At 35.0% G+C, this 20628-nt stretch overlaps 1 protein-coding gene across 12 annotated transcripts in view; it reads left to right on the top strand.

Moving 5' to 3' along the window:
• The window catches only part of Nf1 (neurofibromin 1), a 252535-nt gene that overhangs the window by 211106 nt on the left and 20801 nt on the right, over positions 1 to 20628 (top strand). For 9 of the 12 annotated variants that reach the window (XM_078042508.1, XM_078042507.1, XM_078042509.1 and 6 more), the window contains 15 exons: positions 92 to 306; positions 548 to 609; positions 754 to 868; positions 1380 to 1481; positions 3357 to 3497; positions 5920 to 6046; positions 7027 to 7158; positions 8100 to 8235; positions 10085 to 10242; positions 12347 to 12469; positions 12861 to 12991; positions 13171 to 13271; positions 15015 to 15157; positions 15512 to 15558; positions 16851 to 17067. In XM_078042508.1, coding sequence (XP_077898634.1) covers positions 92 to 306; positions 548 to 609; positions 754 to 868; positions 1380 to 1481; positions 3357 to 3497; positions 5920 to 6046; positions 7027 to 7158; positions 8100 to 8235; positions 10085 to 10242; positions 12347 to 12469; positions 12861 to 12991; positions 13171 to 13271; positions 15015 to 15157; positions 15512 to 15558; positions 16851 to 17067 — 1950 coding nt within the window. Of the gene's footprint in view, positions 1 to 91; positions 307 to 547; positions 610 to 753; positions 869 to 1379; positions 1482 to 3356; positions 3498 to 5919; positions 6047 to 7026; positions 7159 to 8099; positions 8236 to 10084; positions 10243 to 11052; positions 12470 to 12860; positions 12992 to 13170; positions 13272 to 15014; positions 15158 to 15511; positions 15559 to 16850; positions 17068 to 20628 lie in introns of those variants that run through there. The other 3 variants (XM_078042513.1, XM_078042516.1, XM_078042517.1) reach the window with 3 other exon arrangements.

Genomic DNA, 20628 nt, shown 5'->3' with positions numbered 1-20628 from the left:
ATATAGCAATACAAAATATATATATATGATATATATATATATATGTATATATATCTTCAAAGTTTTTACTTGTTCCTTTTTTCTTTTACAGAAGAGACCAAGCAAGTTTTGAGACTCAGTCTAACAGAGTTCTCATTACCCAAATTTTACTTGCTGTTTGGCATTAGTAAAGTTAAGTCAGCTGCTGTCATTGCCTTCCGTTCCAGTTACCGAGACAGGTCGTTCTCTCCTGGCTCCTATGAGAGGGAGACTTTTGCTTTGACATCCTTGGAAACAGTCACAGAAGCTTTATTGGAGATCATGGAGGTATTTAAGGCAAAATGATAAGACACTAAGTTAAAATCATTTTTAAAAATCTAACATTGTATAGAAGAAATACTGATATATTCTGCTGTTTTGCACTTAATACTTGAGTAAAAACACCTCCATGGAATTTGTTATTTATTGGTAACATAAAGGTCATTTATTTAATGACATGATGGGCATTATTGAAATGTTTCTAAAAATATTTGCATATACATATAAGCGTATATTTTTCTTTTTTTAGGCATGTATGAGAGATATCCCAGCATGCAAGTGGCTGGATCAGTGGACAGAACTAGCTCAAAGGTGGGTCCCAAATTAAATATAAATTGTAAAAGTATGTGAGTTGTTGAAAAGATGGCTATTACTGCATAGTCAATATCTTATTATTTAGTGTGTTTGGGTTGAACATAAAGGTTTTTATAAACTCTTTTGATCTTTTAATTGCAGATTTGCATTCCAGTATAATCCATCCTTGCAACCGAGAGCTCTTGTAGTCTTTGGCTGTATTAGCAAACGAGTCTCTCATGGGCAGATAAAGCAGATTATCCGTATTCTTAGCAAGGTACTTCTTTCCTTCTCTCAAATATTTGTGGTTCCCAAATTGTAAAGCATATCTTCCATTATTTTTAAATTTAATAAAAACTTAATTATGTTGCTTAAAACATTTAAAAGATGGATTTTATCTTCTTTATTGTAATTCTTGGAAGTGAAGAAATCTCCTCTTTTAAAGAAGCTATATCTTCAGGAGACAATAAGTAACTTTCCTCTTTTTTTAAGCATGAACCCTTAATATTTTATCAGATTTATGAAGTTTACTATTTGGTAAGACTTACAAAAATTGTATAACTTGTAATTACTATAATATTGCCTGTCTTATTAGAATATATTATAGAAATGCTTTAAAAAACAAGAAATAATGTATATCAAACTAGCTACTAAGATCACCATTGTATTAGAAAAAATTCTCATACTTGTTGAATAAGTAAATATTTCTGAACTGATTTCTGAGATTCAGTTTAGGAGTTTGTTTTATTTCAATCAAAGTAAAATAAAAAATTCTGTTTTCCTAAAAGGCACTTGAGAGTTGCTTAAAAGGACCTGATACTTACAACAGTCAAGTTCTGATAGAAGCTACAGTAATAGCACTAACCAAATTACAGCCACTTCTTAATAAGGTAATTATTGTATAGCACATTAAGTTTTTTCATTTTGGGTGGCAGTATTACTTGTTCTTGTAAGGAGTTCAGAAATTAAGATGGATTAAGGGAAGGTCATAAAGAAGGTCATAGTTAAGGTGGAACATCTTGTCACAAAGTTTAGTTGTTTGAAGTTGTTACATTAAAGGAAAAATAAATATGGAAAATGCATTCTCAAGTACTTGTAATTTTATATCTCATCAATCCTAAAGGACCTATTCTTAATTCTTTCATCTAATAATTATTGCATATCTACTGTGTGCCAGGTTCTGTCATAGATATATGTAATGCCAATCAAGCCAATAAAAATTGCCTGCCCTCATGGAGCTTGTATTCTAGGGTGAGTTTAGAGGGTCATGGAGTGGATAGATAATAAACAAAGTAAGTAAAATACTTAGTGTTAGTAAGTAGAAAATATAAAGCCAAGAGAAGTATATCTGATCATCAAAAGAGTTTGGTACTAGACTGGGAGTAGAGCTCAATAACTGAGCCCTTACCTCGTATTTATAAGGTCCTCACCACTGTGACTTAAAAAAGAGAGTTTGGGTGTTTTATGAAGGTAAAATTTAAAAGGAATAAAATGATACAGTTACTAATTTAGGATTGTCTGAGCTCATCTCAGCTTTGTGATCTCTGGCAGGTGATTTACATATCTGGGCATTTTGTTTCCATATAGATAAAATGAGTAAACTAGACTAGATAATGGCATGTTATTACCTTTTAACTCTACAGTCATATAATTCTTTGAATTGAATTCCAAGGCATGCCAGTCTAGGAAGTGATTACAGAAAAATAAATACCTATTGTATCCCTGGTAGAGCTAGATGTTTTACAGATGTCTTTTTTGTTTGTTTGTTTTTTTAAGTTGTTGATGGGCCTTCATTATTTATTTATTTATATGTGGTGCTAAGGATTGAACCCAGTGCTTCACACATGCTAGGCAAGCACTCTAACACTGAGCCATAACCCCACTCCTACAGATATCTTAATCTTAAATGATACAAAATGATTTTCTTATCCTCATTCATGTAAGTAAAAATGAGACTCAGAAGGCCTAAGACTGGAACCATGATTCTAATCCAAAGCTGTCTGATTTTAAGTCCATGTAGTTCCCCATAAAACACAGTGCTAAATAAGAATTACCAATAATATGTATTTTTAACTCAGAGCAGCAAGAGATTAATATTCTAGTAAGAGTGACAAGAGTTCAAAATTAGAGATAGATAAGATTTAGTATAGGTAGAGAGAAAGAGAAGCAAGCCTTGAGCAGCAAAATATAGAGTAGGGACTGTACAAGAATGCTAGGACATGGTGAGATGGTGGATAGACCATTCAAGTTGTTATGGAGAAATTTTGCAAGAAAATTGTGAAGATTAGATAAAATTAATACAACATTCAACATTCTTCAGAAAGGAGTTTTAATATATACCATTTTTTAGCAGACAAAAAATATGACAAGAGCAGGACTTAGATCATTCTGGTGATACAGTACCCAGTAGGTTGGAATAGGGAAAAACTGAAGGCAGAAAAAATCCACATGTTGAATAAAGGGTGGCCTGAGGATTGCATCAGCAGCAGCAATACAAAAGAAATGACAAATTTGAGAGACTGCACTAGAAAACTGGATTTGGGAATCCAGAACAGAGAGAAATCAAAGAAGATGCTATGATCTCAGTCCAGATAACCATGTCTTTAGTTATACGCATGAAAAAGACAAAGAACTTATCTATATTTATCTCCTCCCCCAAAAGAAAGCATGGGTAATTTTGCAAGATAGCATACTTTGTTTTATGCTGAGGAGGCATGAATTTTATGTTCAGCTTACTAACCTGGAAATTTGTCTTCCTTTGCCAGGACTCCCCTTTGCACAAAGCCCTCTTTTGGGTAGCTGTGGCAGTGCTCCAGCTGGATGAGGTCAACTTATATTCAGCAGGCACTGCACTTCTTGAACAAAATCTACATACCTTAGATAGTCTCCGGATATTCAATGACAAGGTAAGCAAACTTTCCTTTGGAATTCCTAGATTACATGCATTTAGTACTTCTTTTTCTTTTTATTGCTGTGTGATTCTTTTAAAAATCAAAAGAAGTCTATAATTTAAATATGGATATTTTTAATTTAGTTTAGTGTGAGTAAAGTTTCTTACCAGCTCATAAAAAAACCTATTTAAACTTTAATACATATTTTCTGTATACAGATAGCAAAAAATGGTGCTTGCTGATGCTAACAAATAGATTTAAGATAAATAATACTGAGTGGTAATAATAGCAACTGTGCCAGGCCTTATGCTAAGCACTGTACATTCATTATTTTTCATTTTGATAACTCCAAGGTAGAGGTTAGCATTCTCCATTCGTATTTCACAAATAAAGAAATAATCTAAAAAAGTGCTTGTTTTTATTGACTAATGCTACTTAATGAAAAGTATAATAGTAGTTGGCTGTAATCCCAACTACTCAAAAAACTTAAGCAGGAAGATCAGTATTATTAAAACCTAATAAGGAAGTTGGAAAATCTAAAGGAACCCCCCCCCAAAAAAAAAAAAAAAACAGTATTTGTTCAGTCTTCCTAATGCGGTATAAAACCATTATTTGTTCAGTCTGCCTAATTTTGTACAGACCCAGAAAAGCTAGGAATTGTGGAAATAATTTTCCCCCAGTTATAGGGAGTCAACATAGGGATGATCTACCACTTAGCTACATCCTTACCCCTTTTTATTTTTTTGAGACAGGGCCTCAAACTTGAAAGCCTCCTGTCTCAGCCTTTCAAATAGCTAAGATTATAGACATATGCCACCACACCCAACTGGAAATGAAATTAATCTTAGAGTTTGAAAGTATTTTACCAATACAAAGGAACAATGGTTAAGTAATTTGTCCTGATTCATATATCTAGCTCGGAACTAGAACCCTTCTTTCTTAACTTTTTGTTCTTTTCTGGAGTTGTCTTGGGACAATAGTGGTCAAAGTGACATCTACTTATAGGCTATTTGTATGTTAGGAATATTTGTAGCTGGGCATAGTGGCACATGGCTATAAACCCAACTACTCAGAAAACTTAAGCAGGAAGATCACAAGTTTGAGGCCAGGCTTATAAACTTAGTGAGACCTTATCTCAAAATAAAAAGTAAAAAGGGCTGGATTATAGCTCAGTAATTAAGGGTCCTTGGGTTTACTCCTTACACCACCACAGGAAAAAAAAAAGAAAGAATATTTGTAAATGAAGTGTTTGTATCTTAGAAATGTTCACCTTGGTAATCCCAGTGTTTTGGAGGGCTAAGACAGGGGGATCACGAGTTAAAAGCCAGCCTCAGCAACTTAGTGAGACCCTGCTCAAAATTTTAAAAAACAGGGTGGGTGGCTGGGAATGTAGCTCATTGGTGAAGCACCTCTGGGTTAAATATCCAGAACCCCTCAAAAAAGGCGTTTTCAAAGCCAGAAAGAGCCCAGTAGAAGGAACTATGCCCCATAATTTAACCCATATGGTTTACTTTAAATCCAAACCATTCTAGGGCCCTAAAATACTAGAAATCAGTTAATAAAGCTTGTTAAAAGTCACCAGGATGATATCTGGGTTCATAGATGCACGCTTCCAGGCCCAGCTACTTGGGAGATTGAGGCAGGAGGATCACTTGAGTGCAGGAATTTGGGTTTTTTGTTTGTTTTTGTTTTTTAGTTGTAGATGAACACAATACATTTATTTTTTTTTTTTTTAATGTGATGCCGAGAATCAAACCCAGTACTAGGCAAGTGCTATGAACTGAGCTTTAAACCCAGTTCCTAGTTCAGGAGTTTAATGTAAGCCTAGACAACATGCAAAGCCCCAGCTTGAGGGAGTAGGTGGAGGAACAAACTACATACCCAAAATAAACTTACACTGAAATAAAAATAAATAAATGCTATTTCATTGTTCTACTGTCTTATTATTTAAGTGCTTGACTATCTTGCATCTTGTACTAATTAATTTTTAAGATCTTTAATATTCTTCTGTGGTTTTCTGTAGCTGAAAATAATTTCTCTCAACTTAAAGGATTACTTGTCATAACTATTGAACACAAAAATCAATCATTGGTGTATATTTTTAGGGGAGGCACTAGGAATTAAACCCAGGGATGATGTACATCCCAGACTTTATTTTTTGGAGACAGTTTAACCAAGTTACTGAGGCTGTCCCAAACTAGCAATCCCAAGTAGCTGGGGATAACAGGTGTGTGCCATGAAACTCTAAATAAGTGACCTTTTAAAGAAAGCTTCTGAACTAGACCTGTAACTCAGTGACCAAGTGCTTGCCTAGCATAGGTGAGTTCCTGGGTTAGATCCCCTGCATGGCAAAAAAAAAAAAAAAAAAAAAAAAATTAAGAAGTGAAGAAAGCTTCTGTGTGAACTTCATTAATTCTCTCATGATTATTTTCAATAGAGTCCGGAAGAGGTATTTATGGCAATCCGGAATCCTCTGGAATGGCACTGCAAGCAAATGGATCATTTTGTTGGACTTAATTTCAATTCTAACTTTAACTTTGCACTGGTGGGACACCTCTTGAAAGGTAGAGAGAGGCCTTATGTCAGAATGTTAGTAAGAAGCGCTACCTAGAAGCTGGAAGTAATTAAAATAATTGGTTACTTGAAATAATTTAACCCATATGTTTACTTTCAATCCAAATTTTGTCTTATTGAGTTATATTTTGTTCAGTATGTATTTTAATAGAGCCTAATTTCCATATCAAGTATCAGATTTACTTAAAAAGCAGAAGATGGCAACCCACTTAGGATTCCTTTCTTTAGGAGCTCCACTTTCTTTGTTTCAAAAATAAATTGTTACTTTGTTCTTAAAAAAAATGCAAAAGAGTTGATTTTTTGTAAAATTCCTAAGTACTAGGGCTAGGTGTATAACAAACACCAGCCCCTTTAAACAAAAAAGAAATTCTACATACTGAGCCTTTTAATAACTATGTTATTAGTAATAGTACTTAAGTATTCTGTTGATTAGCAAAACAAGACATTGCAGATCAGTGTTATTTGGTTAATTTATATTAGAAAATCTTGTTGTACAGATTTGATTACAGATTTTCTTCAGCTTGTTTCCAGTGTATTATAGATCAGTACCATTATACCACAGAGCCTCATCTCTTGGATCCTATCCCCACCCCTCCAGATTCCTGTATTACTTATAGCCAGTGCTCGTCAGCTGTTCCTCATCCTTCACTTTCTGACCTGGCTTTATTCTTCATTGCTGACTTCACAACTTGATAGCAGTGAATATAATATGATGCAGTCATGATCAGAGACTGTGGTTATTAGGAATAGCATAGTGTTTTGAGTGAGTGTCAAGCTAGAACTTTAGTCTCCAGTTTTGTATCAATTTAAATAATTCTTAGGCATGAGGGATCATAGAAGTTCCCTAATTTTTACCTGATGGGTACCTACCACTGTAAACATATACATTTGATTTTACTTCCTTATAAAATTCCTGTGGAAAATATTAACAGGATAAATTAACATCTTATTTGTTTTTATTTTTTTATAGGGTACAGGCATCCTTCACCTGCCATTGTTGCAAGAACAGTCAGAATTTTGCATACACTACTAACTCTGGTTAATAAACATAGAAATTGTGACAAATTTGAGGTGAATACGCAGAGTGTGGCTTACTTGGCAGGTAAAAACAAAAAACAAGACAAAATTAATATTGCTACAACTTTATCTTAGGAAAACCAAAAAGTACAAATACCTACCTATATGGGTCCTTCAGCTGGCTAATTGGCAGAGTAAATAATTCATAGGTTCATAGGCCAGTCCTTTGATGTGGTTAAAACTTTGAAAGTTTTGCCAAAATGTTTTTCCTAATAAAATCTGGAATGTGTTCCTTTTGTCATCTTTGGTTCAGAACACAACAGTGGCTCCCTGTGGTTGTCATAAAATCTGAATGCCTCAGGCTAGCATCCTAGGCCCTCAAGCAACTCTGATTCTACCTTCTTTATCTAAATTTCATAAGCCTAATTTTTTATATTTCTCCAAATGGGTGGACTACTTCCCATCTCTTAGTAGTGACTTTCTGCCTCTTCAAAAGTTATTCCTCATGCCATTTTATCTGAAATGTCTGCCCCATCCATACTAATCCATTAAACCTCCCCTATTTGCTCTTTTCTAATTTTTGTTTCTTTGCTCAGCAACATTTAGCATTCTCACAGTTCTTGAATGTAGTTGTTCAGTGGCAAGTGCTGATTCCCAGTTTAGCAGGTTCCATTTGTTGCAACTTTTTTATTTCATAGCCAATCATTTAACATCTCTTGAGTGTTCTCCTCAGTGAACTTAATAATACCTGCTCTGACTACTTTTTATTTGTTGAGATCAAATGTACATTTAAGCCCTTGAAAAAAAAAAGGTGCTTATTAAATCTCTTTGTATATTTCATGTTTATGTAGCCTTCCAAAACAGATGAACAGGTCTGTCATTAGGGTTTATATCCCTGAACCTTACATACTCTAGGGCTTTTTAAATGCACCTTTAACAGGTGTTACCCTCTTTAGAAATGTATCCTGTTTTAGGTGACACTAGTGACTTGTTAAATTTTTTAATCTGCTTTCTCTTTTATTTTAGCTTTACTCACAGTGTCTGAAGAGGTTCGAAGTCGCTGTAGCCTCAAACATAGAAAGTCCCTTCTTCTTACTGACATTTCAATGGAAAATGTTCCCATGGATACATATCCCATTCATCATGGTGATCCCAGCTATAGGTAAGTGGACTTACTCTTCCATAATTACATAATTATAATCAAGTTTCAATTTTCCAATGCCAGTGAAAGCAAGTGGCAGAATCATCTAGAAGATAACATAGAGGGGAATCTAGAGATAGTCAAGGAAGTGAAATAATAGTCTAGGAAGTCAAAACTATAAATATATAGTATTTTATGAGTTAGTAATAGGATAGTTATCATTCTAGTCTCATTGTGTTAATGTTATCATTAGTTTGCCTTTGTTAAGCACAAACCAGTTGAATAACAGATGATTTGAAAGGATTAGGTTGCAACAAGGGTCTTGGAAAAAACAGGATGAAATAGAAGTAACAGTTGCATATTTCATGATAGAAGCTAAACCATGTAGATTTGTAAAACCATGCATGCCCACACAAAAATTGTGTTTACTTGTATCACAGTAAAGTCATTAAGAAGCTTTCTTTAGTACAGATTTAGATGAAAACCAATGAAATTATGTTCAATGTTATATGTGATTTGAGGTAGTATATTTTTCAGTATAACTTGGAGAAATTAGATGAAATGGCATCATTTGGGGATTTTTGGCATTTTCAATTAAACAAAAATATTTAATTTTAATTTTAATTTTTTGGGTACTGCGGATTGAACTCAAAAGCACTCGACCACTGAGCCACATCCCTAGCCCTATTTTGTTGCTTAGTGCTTCACTTTTGCTGAGCCTTGCTTTGAACTGGCAATCCTGTTGTCTCAGCTTCCAGAGCTGCTGAGATTACAGGCGTGCGCCACCACACCCAGCTATAAACAAAAATATCTTTAAGGTTTAGATACAACATTGAACATAGAATCTCTTATTTGTAGAGCTTATATTATTCAATTTATTAACTTTCTGCTTTTTAATAAAATAGCCCTCCACGGTTTCCCAATAAGATTTTTAACAGTGTATGCAAAATTTATCTGCATATACTTGGTATGCAGTAGTCTTATTCATTAGCCATTTTATGACTGTATTTCTTCTGTCCTTTTTGTTATGGAAAGGAGAAAGTGAGTTTGCCTGACAGTTCCCCTGTCAAAGTTTGATTGACAGTCCCCAATCAAGCCAAATAATTTAAAGTTTGATTTTCTTGGTATTTAAACCAAGAAAATAATTGCCTAAACTTGATTTTTCTCTATTTAAAAACTCAGTGCAGGGCTGGGGTTGTAGCTCAGTGGTAGAGCGCTTGCCTAACATGTGTGATGCACTGGGTTCGATCCTCAACACCACATAAAAATAAATTAGTAAATAAAGTTTTTTTTAAGTGCATTTAAGTTCAGAAGTATACAATATAGTGATCTGTTTAATTGTCTGTGTTTATTGTCTGCCTGAAAATTGCTGAAAGTAAATTTTAAGTGTTCTCACCACAAGTAAATTATAAATATGTGAAATAATGCATGTTATTTAGTTTGATTTAGTTATTCCGTGTATACATACACATACACAATTTTTACTTGTCAATTTAAAAAGTTAATTAAGAACTAGGTATATAGCTCAGTTGTAGAGTGTTTGTGTAGCATGCTTGAGGTTCTGGGCTTTAGCCCTAGCACCAAAAAAAATATATATATGAAAATGTTTAACAAGAAAAGCAGTGAATAGAATCAATGTAGTATAATTCTTTCTGTTTAGCCTTTGGTGAGTCCCTACCATGTACAAGATACCATGGCAAGGAAGTTAATATTTCCTGGGAATCCATTCAGAGTTTGTACTGTAAAGCCCTTTAAAGTGCAGTTTTAATATTGATTGCTGTCATTAGTAATAGAATAGCTACTTGGAATGGGCAAACATTGGTTGTATTTGTCACCATGTCAATTAATTCTTTCTGATTAAATCTCTTAGGACACTAAAGGAGAACCAACCATGGTCCTCTCCCAAAGGTTCTGAAGGGTACCTTGCAGCCAGCTATCCAACCGTAGGCCAAACCAGTCCCCGAGCCAGGAAATCCATGAGTTTGGACATGGGGCAGCCTTCACAGGCCAACACTAAAAAGTTGCTTGGTTAGTTTATCTTAATTTTGTACAATTCTTAAATGTAGTATTATTCTGGAAAACAATCAGAGGCTTTCACACTTGAAAAGATTATTTGAAACTGTTTTATATTATCAAAATTTTTCTGTTTCACTGTGGCAAAGTCTTTGTTTTGTTTTGGTACTGGGAATTGAACTCAGGGATACTCAACCACTGAGCCACATCCCCAGCCCTATTTTGTATTTTATTTAGAGACAGGGTCTCACTGAGTTGCTTAGCGCTTCGCTAAGTTGCTGAGGCTGGCTTTGAACTGGCAATCCTGTGTCTCAGCCTCCCCAGCTGCTGAGATTACAGGTGTGCGCCACCACATCCGGCTCACTGTGGCAAAGTTTTTTTATGCCAGTTATAAGAGGGTTTGATAAATTAAGCCATTGTCAATTGAGATAGAGAAATTCAAATGAGACCTTGAAATAATAAGGGTTTGTTTATTTCCTGATATTTCCTAAATACTACAACTCTTCTTGTTTTTCCCTTGGGTGGGTAGCAGGCAATAGGAATAGGAAAACCATTAGACACCTACAAGAAGAAAAGAGTCTTGGTATACTCTGGGCTTTTGGGATATTTCGCAAAATTATCATTTGAAAGCAGAATACACCAAAATGGTATGAAGCTATGATAATAGTATTTCCCATGTTATCTTTGAAATGACAAAAAGTAAAATAATGTACTTTTCAATATTATAAGAAGGTTTAATTTTTGAGAGTTAAGATTGCTCAGTTCTACCAACATTCGTCTATGAAAAATACACCTAAAATGCTATAAGATCCTTTTCTGTTTCAGAAACTGAAAGTAAATTCCTGGAAGAGCCCACTGATCCACCTCACATCACAGAGGAAATGCAAAGCAGTTCTGTATTCCCTTTGAACTTTTCATTATTACTAGAATATGTTGGTATCTATTTCTATGACCAGCATTGTGAATGGTTCAGTGGAATTTCAGTTATCCATGCAAACATATTTAAATATCTTGAAGTAGTATTGGAAAAATGTTTGTGTTCATAAGAAAATTAGTAAACAAACAACAAAGTACAAAATAAATAACCTTCCAGTAAACCATGAAAGAAATGGAAACTGTGAATGATAATCACTGTTACTAGTCACAGAGATGTCTGTTACTTTTTGTTTGAGTTCTTTTCTGTTAATACTTTGTGGTAAATAATCTTCTAGGAGTTTCCTGGTTACTTTGTGTTTCGTAATTCTGGATTTTTGTATCAAGGAAGTTGTCCCCCTTTCCCTTGATTTGAATGCCAGAATTAACACCCACAACTACTAATGAGGCAAATATGCAATGGTTTGCATCTTAAATGCCCAAGTGAAAATTAGACTGATGAGAGATGCCAAGTAAGCCACAAGTGAAAAACTAACCAGAGAAAATGTGGTATTGAATTCATTCAGTGCATGTTCAGGGTGCAAAATTTATGGTCTCTGCCCTGGAGGAGCTTATAGTTTCATGACCAAGACATAGTCAGCTCACCAGCATCAATAGCATCTGCCAGGAGCCATTACAGTGATGTAATAGGGAAACTAAGGTCTTGAGGAAATTATGGGAAAGCTGCAATAACATTTGAACCAAGTCTTGAAGATTTAATATATGTTTGCCAGGTATTCACAGGACAGAGAAGGGCATTTATTCAAGAGAAAGGAGGAATTGCCTGACTAAAGAAGTTAGGAAAGAACAGACAGTGCATTATGCCATCATGGGGAATGGTGTAGGAATTGAGGGTAGAGAAGAATCAGAACTTTATTGTGAAAGATTTTATGTGCCCTCTTCAGAGATTTAGAGATTTAGCCTTACCATGTATCAAGCAGAGATCTTTAAGTAAGTAAGAACATGACCAAATTTTATTTACTTTTTAGAAACTTTCTGGAAGCAATGTGGAAAAATAGGCAAAGATTTTGACTAGAGAACTATTTAAGAGATTAATACAGTAGTCCAAGCAAAAAAATGATATAGCTCTGTGCTAAGGCAGGAACATCTTAAACACTTTATATCCAAGCGTTTTTCTTTTTAGCATAATTTTATTCATAGACATCGTGGTTAATTAAATTCCATATTCTGTAACTTTTGTTTATAGGAACAAGGAAAAGTTTTGATCACTTGATATCAGACACAAAGGCTCCTAAAAGGCAAGAAATGGAATCGGGGATCACAACACCCCCTAAAATGAGGAGAGTAGCAGAAACTGATTATGAAATGGGTGAGAAACAAAGTTAATATTTGATCTAGATCATTGACAATAAGGTGGGAGAGTATAGAAAAGCTGTATTTACTTTCCATCCATGTCTTTACATCTTCAGGATGCAATATAGAAATCCTTTTTGGTAAGATAAGCTCCACAGTCCTTAAAATGACAGTTATCCTGAAACCTGTGTAAAAAGTAATCAAATATATTATACACAGCATTGTAAATAGCTAGCCAAATTTTTGTGTAGATGAATAGTAATTCTGTATGATGTTTATGTTAATATTTGAAGTATCTACTGAAAACCTTTTGAACTTTAGAAGTGACATGAAAATATGTTAGGCAAAATGGTTGTCTACGTGCTCTCTTAATACAACTGATTGTGTTAATCCATATCTTACTGCAGAAACTCAGAGGATTTCCTCATCACAACAGCACTCACATTTGCGTAAAGTTTCAGTGTCTGAATCAAATGTTCTTTTGGATGAAGAAGTACTTACTGATCCGAAGATCCAAGCGCTTCTTCTTACTGTTCTAGTAAGGATTTTTACTTTTTGAGAATTTTTTTCCCCCTCAAATTTTTATTCCAGTCTACTGTTAGGAGCCCCTTAATATTAAAAGCATGAAAGAAAGATCATCTACTTCTCACCAAAACAGATAACAGTTCAGCCACAAAATTTTTTTAAATGTTTATTTACTTTTCTGCATCTTGGCAGGCTACATTGGTAAAATACACCACAGATGAATTTGATCAACGAATTCTTTATGAATACTTAGCAGAGGCCAGTGTTGTATTCCCCAAAGTTTTTCCTGTTGTGTAAGTATTTCCTTTTGTTTTTTTATTTTTGTTTTTATGGTACTGGGGACTGAACCCAGAAGTACTTTACTACTGAGCTATATCCCTGGCATTTATTTTATTTTTTTTTTATTTTTTTAGGTAGGGTCTCTAAGTTTCCAAGACTGGTCTCAAACTTGAAATCCTCTTGCCTCAGCCTCCCAAGTCATTTGAATTACAGGCATGTACCACCATGCCTAGACAGCACTCCTTTTATTTTTAGCTAACTTTTATACCTGTCTTTATGTCAAATGCTTTATAAATATAGCATTAAATGGGCATGATAAAGCTAACTTTAGTTGGGCATGGGGGAACCCTGTAATCTCAGTGACTGAGGAGGCTGAGACAAGAGGACTACAATTTCGAGGCCAGCCTCAGCAATTTAGCCAGTCCATGGGCAACATAATGAGATCTGTCTCAAAATAAATTAAAAGGACTGGAGATGCAGCTCAGTGGTAAAGCTCCCCTGGGTTCAATCCCCAGTCCCTCCCCCACACTGAAAACAAAAAAAAAAAAAAAAAAGAACCCAAAGAAATTTAGGATATTCTATTCCTGATCTATGCTTTCTATGTAGTATAATTGTTTCCTTAGTTTTGGTTAATCTTGTTTTTAAATTTCTAAATTTTATATAGTTAGGTCTTATTTCTTTTTATTATTGGAGTGCAGCTAGGATTAGAAATAGTTTCTTACTAAGATTCCATTGGATCATATATTTCACTTTCCCTGAACTAATTTTGCTTTCTTTAATAATATTCAATTGAGCTAGGGTTGTGGCTCAATGCCAGAGTGCTTGTCTACCATGTGTGAGGTACTGGGTACAATCCTAGCATCACATAAAAACAAGTAAAGGCATTCAGTCCATATACAACTAAAATAAATAGATAAAATAAAGTTCCATCAACATCTAAAAAATTTTTTTTAAATAATATTAAATTTGAATCCTTCCCCCCTACACCCCCACTTTAAAGACAGGGTCTCACTGAGTTGCTCAGCACCTTGCTTTTTGCTGAGGCAGGCTTTGAAATCAAGATCCTGCCTCAACCTCCAGAGCCACTGGGATTACAGGTGTGTGCCACCACGCCCAGCTAGATTCAGGATTTTAAAGCACTAATTAGTATTAAATTTAGTTTTTTAACTCCCTGGGTACATATCAGCAGTCAGCAAAAAGAGATGGTTCTAAAACATGCTAAATGGCAGGCAGACTCCAACCTTGTGTTGAAAAAACATTCACCACAAGTATGATTAGAAATGATTATGTGACACCTCTAGTTGTTTGATTTTACTGTATTTTCCCTGATGATTTAAAATGAAAGACAAACCCAACAAGCAAACACATAAATTCATTATAGAAAATTTGGGAAATATAGAAGAGTACCAGAAAGTTACAAGAATTCATCTCAGCCTGGCACTGTGGTGCACACCTGTAATCCCAGTGGCTCAGGAGGCTGAGGCAGGAGGATCGAGAATTCAAAGCCAGCCTCAGCAACTTAGCAAGGCTAAGCAACTCAGTGAGACCCTGTCTCTAAATAAAATACAAGATATAGGGCTGGGGATGTCGCTCAGTGGTTGAGTGCCCCTGAGTTCAATCCCTGGTACCCCCCTCCCAAAATAAAAGTATTCATCTTCCTTCAATTTTGTCACTTTGTTCTGAGGAATATATATTATTCAAATATTTTAGTTTAAAAATCACCTAAAATGTTCCTTTATTGACTTCTATTTTTTTAGGCATAATTTGTTGGACTCTAAGATCAACACCTTATTGTCATTGTGCCAAGATCCAAATTTGTTAAATCCAATCCATGGAATTGTGCAGAGTGTGGTGTACCATGAAGAATCCCCACCACAATACCAAACATCTTACCTGCAAAGTAAATAAATATATCAGAAGGATGATTGATGAATTTGCTAACGTGTGCACTGTTGTAGAATGCACTGACTAGAGAATTCTTCATAATGGACAGGCTGCTTCATACTTTCTCCTATATAAACCATTTGTTTACTCAATTATGTGTTCAATATTGCTTGTGTTTAATATTTAATTTTATTAAAATATGGTTTTATACTAAGTTTATTTTAATTAAGTTTTAGTCTGCTTTGACATTGATTCTAAAATATTTTCAATGTGTGCATGCACAGGTTTTACCCATGAGCTATACAACTTAATTATTTCTGTTATGGTTAAAAGATATCTTGTTATAAGAAAAATATTTGATTTGTTGCAGGTTTTGGTTTTAATGGTTTATGGCGGTTTGCAGGACCTTTTTCAAAGGTAAGAAAATATATTTTTCTCTTATTTTTGACTAAACAACAGTTTTATCCACATGAATGTTTCTGCTTTAAAACCACATAATATGCTGAGTATAATGGCACACACCTGTAATCCCAACAACTCGAGAGGCTGAGGCAGGAGGATCATGAGTTCAAAGCCAGCCTCAGCAATTTATTGAGGCCCTAAGAACTTAGGGAGACCCTGTCTCAAAATAAAAAATAAAAAGGACTGGTGATGTGGCTCAGTGATAAAGCACACCTCTGGGTTAAATCCTCAATAAACAGAAGAAAACACACACACACACACACACAACACTGAAAACCAAAGTAGCAGTTCAAACATGGTATTTTTATTTTTTTTTATTCATTTATTTTTATTGGTGCATTATACATAATAGTTGGATTCATTATGCCATATTCCTGCATGTGCATAACATAATTAAACACAGTGTTTTAAGGAAAGCTGTTCATTGTAAGATTTATTTTCCTATCTTGTGACTAGCAAGGAGCATTATCTTATGAAGATATTTTGACATCCAGCTGTTGGATTAGATTCATTCCTCTTTGTTCATTTTGTTCTTTGATTGGCATTAGTTGTTATAGTGCTAATAAATCTGTATTTGCTACGTAAATCTGTATTTAATTATTTTCTCTGTATATGTCCTCTCTCCAAATTGATGGAAGTTCCTTGAAGGCAGGACTTCTATTTCTTTTCCCCAACATTCCTGGTGCAGGGTTCTAGGTAGAGGGGTGTTAATATGAATTATCTAGACCTTGTTCTGGTTTTAAAAATTGGGTATTTAGTTTATATTGTCTTAACTATGACTGAATATCTCTTGATATGAACAGGTTTTCACTAAAAAAAAGCAGGCCTGAAGTCCCAAAAATAAGCTTTTGTAGTTGGATTGCCATAACCCTCTGAGCTCTTTGCAGTGTCTAGTTAGTGGAATATAAATAGCAGCTGGGATGATTCTCTGCTCATTTTCTCTGTTTTGGAAAATTGGCTAGACATCATTCCTGATGATTATATTGTCTTAGTATTAAATTCAGTCTGTGCATGGCTTTCAGAAATTGTAGGTTCATCTGGAAGCTTTAAGCGTAAGCTGAATAAAATTCCCAACTGTAAGCCAGTCTATAAATATTACTCCATTCCCCCTTTTTTAATGATCTATAACAGACAAAGGAAGAAAAATAATAAATTAAGCCCCAAATAAAAATTAACCTTTTTTTTTGGCTTCAGAGGGAATTTTTTTTTTTAATGGAGCTGAAATAATTTCCTATTTTCCATTACAGCAAACACAAATCCCAGACTATGCTGAGCTTATTGTTAAGTTTCTTGATGCCTTGATTGACACGTACTTGCCTGGAATTGATGAAGAAACCAGTGAGGAGTCCCTCCTGACACCCACATCTCCTTACCCTCCTGCACTGCAGAGCCAGCTTAGTATCACTGCCAACCTTAACCTCTCTAATTCCATGACCTCACTTGCAACTTCCCAGCATTCCCCAGGTCAGTAAATGTGATCTTTATATGACTTTAAGCAATAATATTAAGTTACCAACATTAGGAATTCCCTTGTGATCAGATTATTACAGGTTTTACCTTTTCCTCATGAGATTCACCTTATATTTCTTCTTTACCTTGTACCTGATTAAATGTTATTAACCCTATAAAGTTTTCTACTTTCCAACAAATTGTATGTAAGATAATGAAATGTTCATAGTGTTCACATAGGTTTCCAGGGTTGATAGGATTTTCAGAGTTTGGGTAAGAAGGGTAATCTATAAGTTGCATTACCCTTTAAGTGAACATAACTACAATTCTTTTACTAGTTAGTATACCATACATTCCCCTAAGGACTTCTGTGTCTCTAATATTGCATACTACATAAAAAAAAAATATATATATATATATATACACAAAATCTGATAGTACCCTACTTCTTGCCACAAGCAATAACCCAACAATCTTGAAACTATCTGGGTTTAAACAAACAACCAGACCAAAAAAGTCATCTTAAAAAAAAATCCTCTAAATCATAAATATAGTCCTCATTTAGAGTCATTTTTAGGTCCAAGTAGATAAAGTATGCCAAGTTAGCATGCAACTTAGAGGTCAATACACTGAGAAATAATAGCTGAGTGTGGTGGCATATGACTTTTATCCCAGCTACTCAGGAGGACTATAAATTCAAGACCAGCTTGAGCAATGTAGTGAAATCCTGTTTCAAAAGTAAAATTTAAGTTCTGGGGATATAACTCAGTGGTAGTACACTAGTCTGGTATTTTCTTAGGCCTGGGTTCAATCCTCAGTACCACAGAAATAACAACAAAACCTAATACCGCCAGAGGGATTGAGATAAACAAGAACAAGACAGTAGAAATGGCAAATCTGCAGAACTCTGGGCTCGTTCATTGTCAGAGTGAAAGGTTGTAAACAATTCTGGGTGACCCCAGAGGTACCACTCATCACAGAACTGATGCTGTTGTAGGTGTTGTAATGACAGTGGGCAATGAAGGAAAATAGATTTTGTTCCTTTTTTCTTTCTTTTAGGTCATATTTTCAATTTAGAAAAATTACATTCTAAAATGGTTACAATAAAAGAAGGATTTGAGGGGCTCAGTGGTAGAGCACTTGTCTAGCATGAATAAGGGGCTGGGTTCACCAAAAAAAAAAAAATCTCAAAAGAAGGATTTGCTTTTTAAAGTTCCATTTTCTGAAATGGTCACTTGTAATACACCTCATTCTGAAAGGAAAAGTCCTTTTAGATAGTTTATATAGTTCTTTTAAGTGTTAGTTCGTTTTGTTTTGTTTTTCTAAAAGTAAAATAATAACACTGAGCATGGAGGCACATGCCTATAATCTCAGCTACTTGAGAAGCTGAGACAGGAGGATCATAAATTCCAGGCCAGCCAGAGCAATTTCTTGAGACCCTGTCTCCAAATAAAAAGGGTTGGGGATGTAGCTCAATTGTAGAGTGCTTGCCTAGCATGCGTGAGGCCCTGGGTACAATCGCCAGTATTGCCAAAAAATAAAATAAAGTAAAATATTGTATCATCTCAAATGATATAGCTATTCTGTTATGGTCATGGTCCATAAAAAGACTATCTAGTTTATAATCCCAGTATTGCATTAATATTTCAATTTCTACAATACTTTTGAAGAATACGAAGAATTTGGCATGAGATTTAGAATGAGACCATCTAGGATATTATGCATATATATATATATATACACACCATTTTGTCAAATAATTATATTCGACTTTTTTTTATAAATTTATTTTATGTGGTGCTGAGGATCCAACTCAGTGCCTCACACATGGTAGACAAGTGCTGTACCACTGAGACACAATCCCAGCCCTTATATTCTTAACATTTATTTATCAATACTTTCACAGGAAATTCTTTTTCCCCCACAAAGAGGAGCCTGCCCAACTTTTTTTCCATATAACCATGGTCATTTGCCCTGGTCACTTATTCTCTAGGACATTATTTCTTCAGGTTTGGTCTCAGACCAGCAGCATCAGGATCTTTAGGGAGCTTATTAGAACTACAAATGCTAGAGTCTCATCCTAGACCTCCTGCACCAGAAACTCCAAGAATGGGGCCCCTCCAGTAATCAATGTTTTAGTAAGAGTCTGATACTATCTAGGATCTGCCTGTGGTCCTGCCTCATTTTCATCATTTCAGCCCTCCAGGCCAGGAAGAACTTAAATTTACTTTCTTACCTATACTGCAGCCACTGGATACTTCCTTCTCTACTCCCCTCCCCTCCCTCACACTCATGTAAATTCTTAAGAGTTCTGAACTGGAGAGCCATACAGGTAATTTAATTCTAGGCTAACAGTGTTGTATGCAATGAGGAAACTGAGCTTTAGAAGCATTGGGTTAATTGCTTTATCCCACAGCTTCTATTTAGAACCAAGGCTCTATTCTTTCTTTTGCCTTCTCTGTTTATCTGTCATCTTCTTTCCTTTCTCTTCCCTTCCCCTTCCTTCTCTCCTTCATTTGTGTATTTCTATCTCATTGCTTCTGCTGCCTTAACCTAAAATCAACATTTTCTTTCGTGGAGCTCCCTATTTTCTGGGTTATTTTGTTGTTTAGAATTATCAACCACTAAAGTTGGTTAGAGTTAGAAAATTCACGTGGGTTGGAGTGCAACTTGGGTACATCACTTGCCTAGCATGCATGAGGCTCTGAGTTTAGTCCCTAGCACTGAAAAATAAATAAATAAACTGTATACTCCTCCTACTTTTAAAGTTTGGTTAGTTTGACCAAACTTTTGTGTCTTAGGCTGCAAAAATGGTGTTAAACATATCAAAATGATTAGTTTTTTTATTGACCTTTTTTCTTTTTTTTAAGCAGACTAATTGTTAGGGAGATTCTTGTCCATCTTATGTAATGGAGACAAAAAAAAATCAGGTTAAGAGTAAGGTATTAGTATAGGTTCCCCTGCTAGTCAATTAATTGCTTATGTCCAATGTATTTGGACATTAGCCATACCACTTGCTTTGGTAGAACAATCTTACTCTATAACTTCTTATTTTGAATTGTTCTTAAACCAGGTACAATCCTAGAGAGTTGGGAAGCTGAGGCAGGAAGATCACAAGTTCAAGATCAGCCTTGGCAATTTATCAAAACCCTGTCCCAAAATAAAAACTAAGAAAGGGCTGGGAATGTGTTTCAGTGGTAGAGCCATCCCTGAGTTCAGTTCCTAATACTCCAAAAAATAAAAAAGAATTGTTTTTAAAAACCAGAGAATATACTGGGCCTGATGGTATATGCCTTAACTCCAGCTACTTGGAAAGCTGAGACAGGATGTTTGTAAATTCAAGGCCAGCCCAGTCAATTGAGCAAAATGCTGTCTCAAAATAAAATAAAGGACTGTAGGAGTATCTCAGTGGTAGAATTCTCCTGAGTTCAATCCCCAGTCCCATTTAAAAAAAAAAAAAAAAAGAACAGCACATAAAGTTTTGGTTATGGTTCTAAACTAATGATGTCACCCCTAGTAGTTCTGCAAAGATGACTGCCTGAATAGACTGCTAACACCCTGGAAATCTCTGAGTAC

The sequence above is a fragment of the Ictidomys tridecemlineatus genome, chromosome 3 (assembly GCF_052094955.1).
Source record: "Ictidomys tridecemlineatus isolate mIctTri1 chromosome 3, mIctTri1.hap1, whole genome shotgun sequence".
NCBI lineage: Eukaryota > Metazoa > Chordata > Mammalia > Rodentia > Sciuridae > Ictidomys > Ictidomys tridecemlineatus.
The sequence above is the reverse complement of the archived record's forward strand: the minus strand, read 5'-3'. Positions and strand labels throughout refer to the sequence as shown.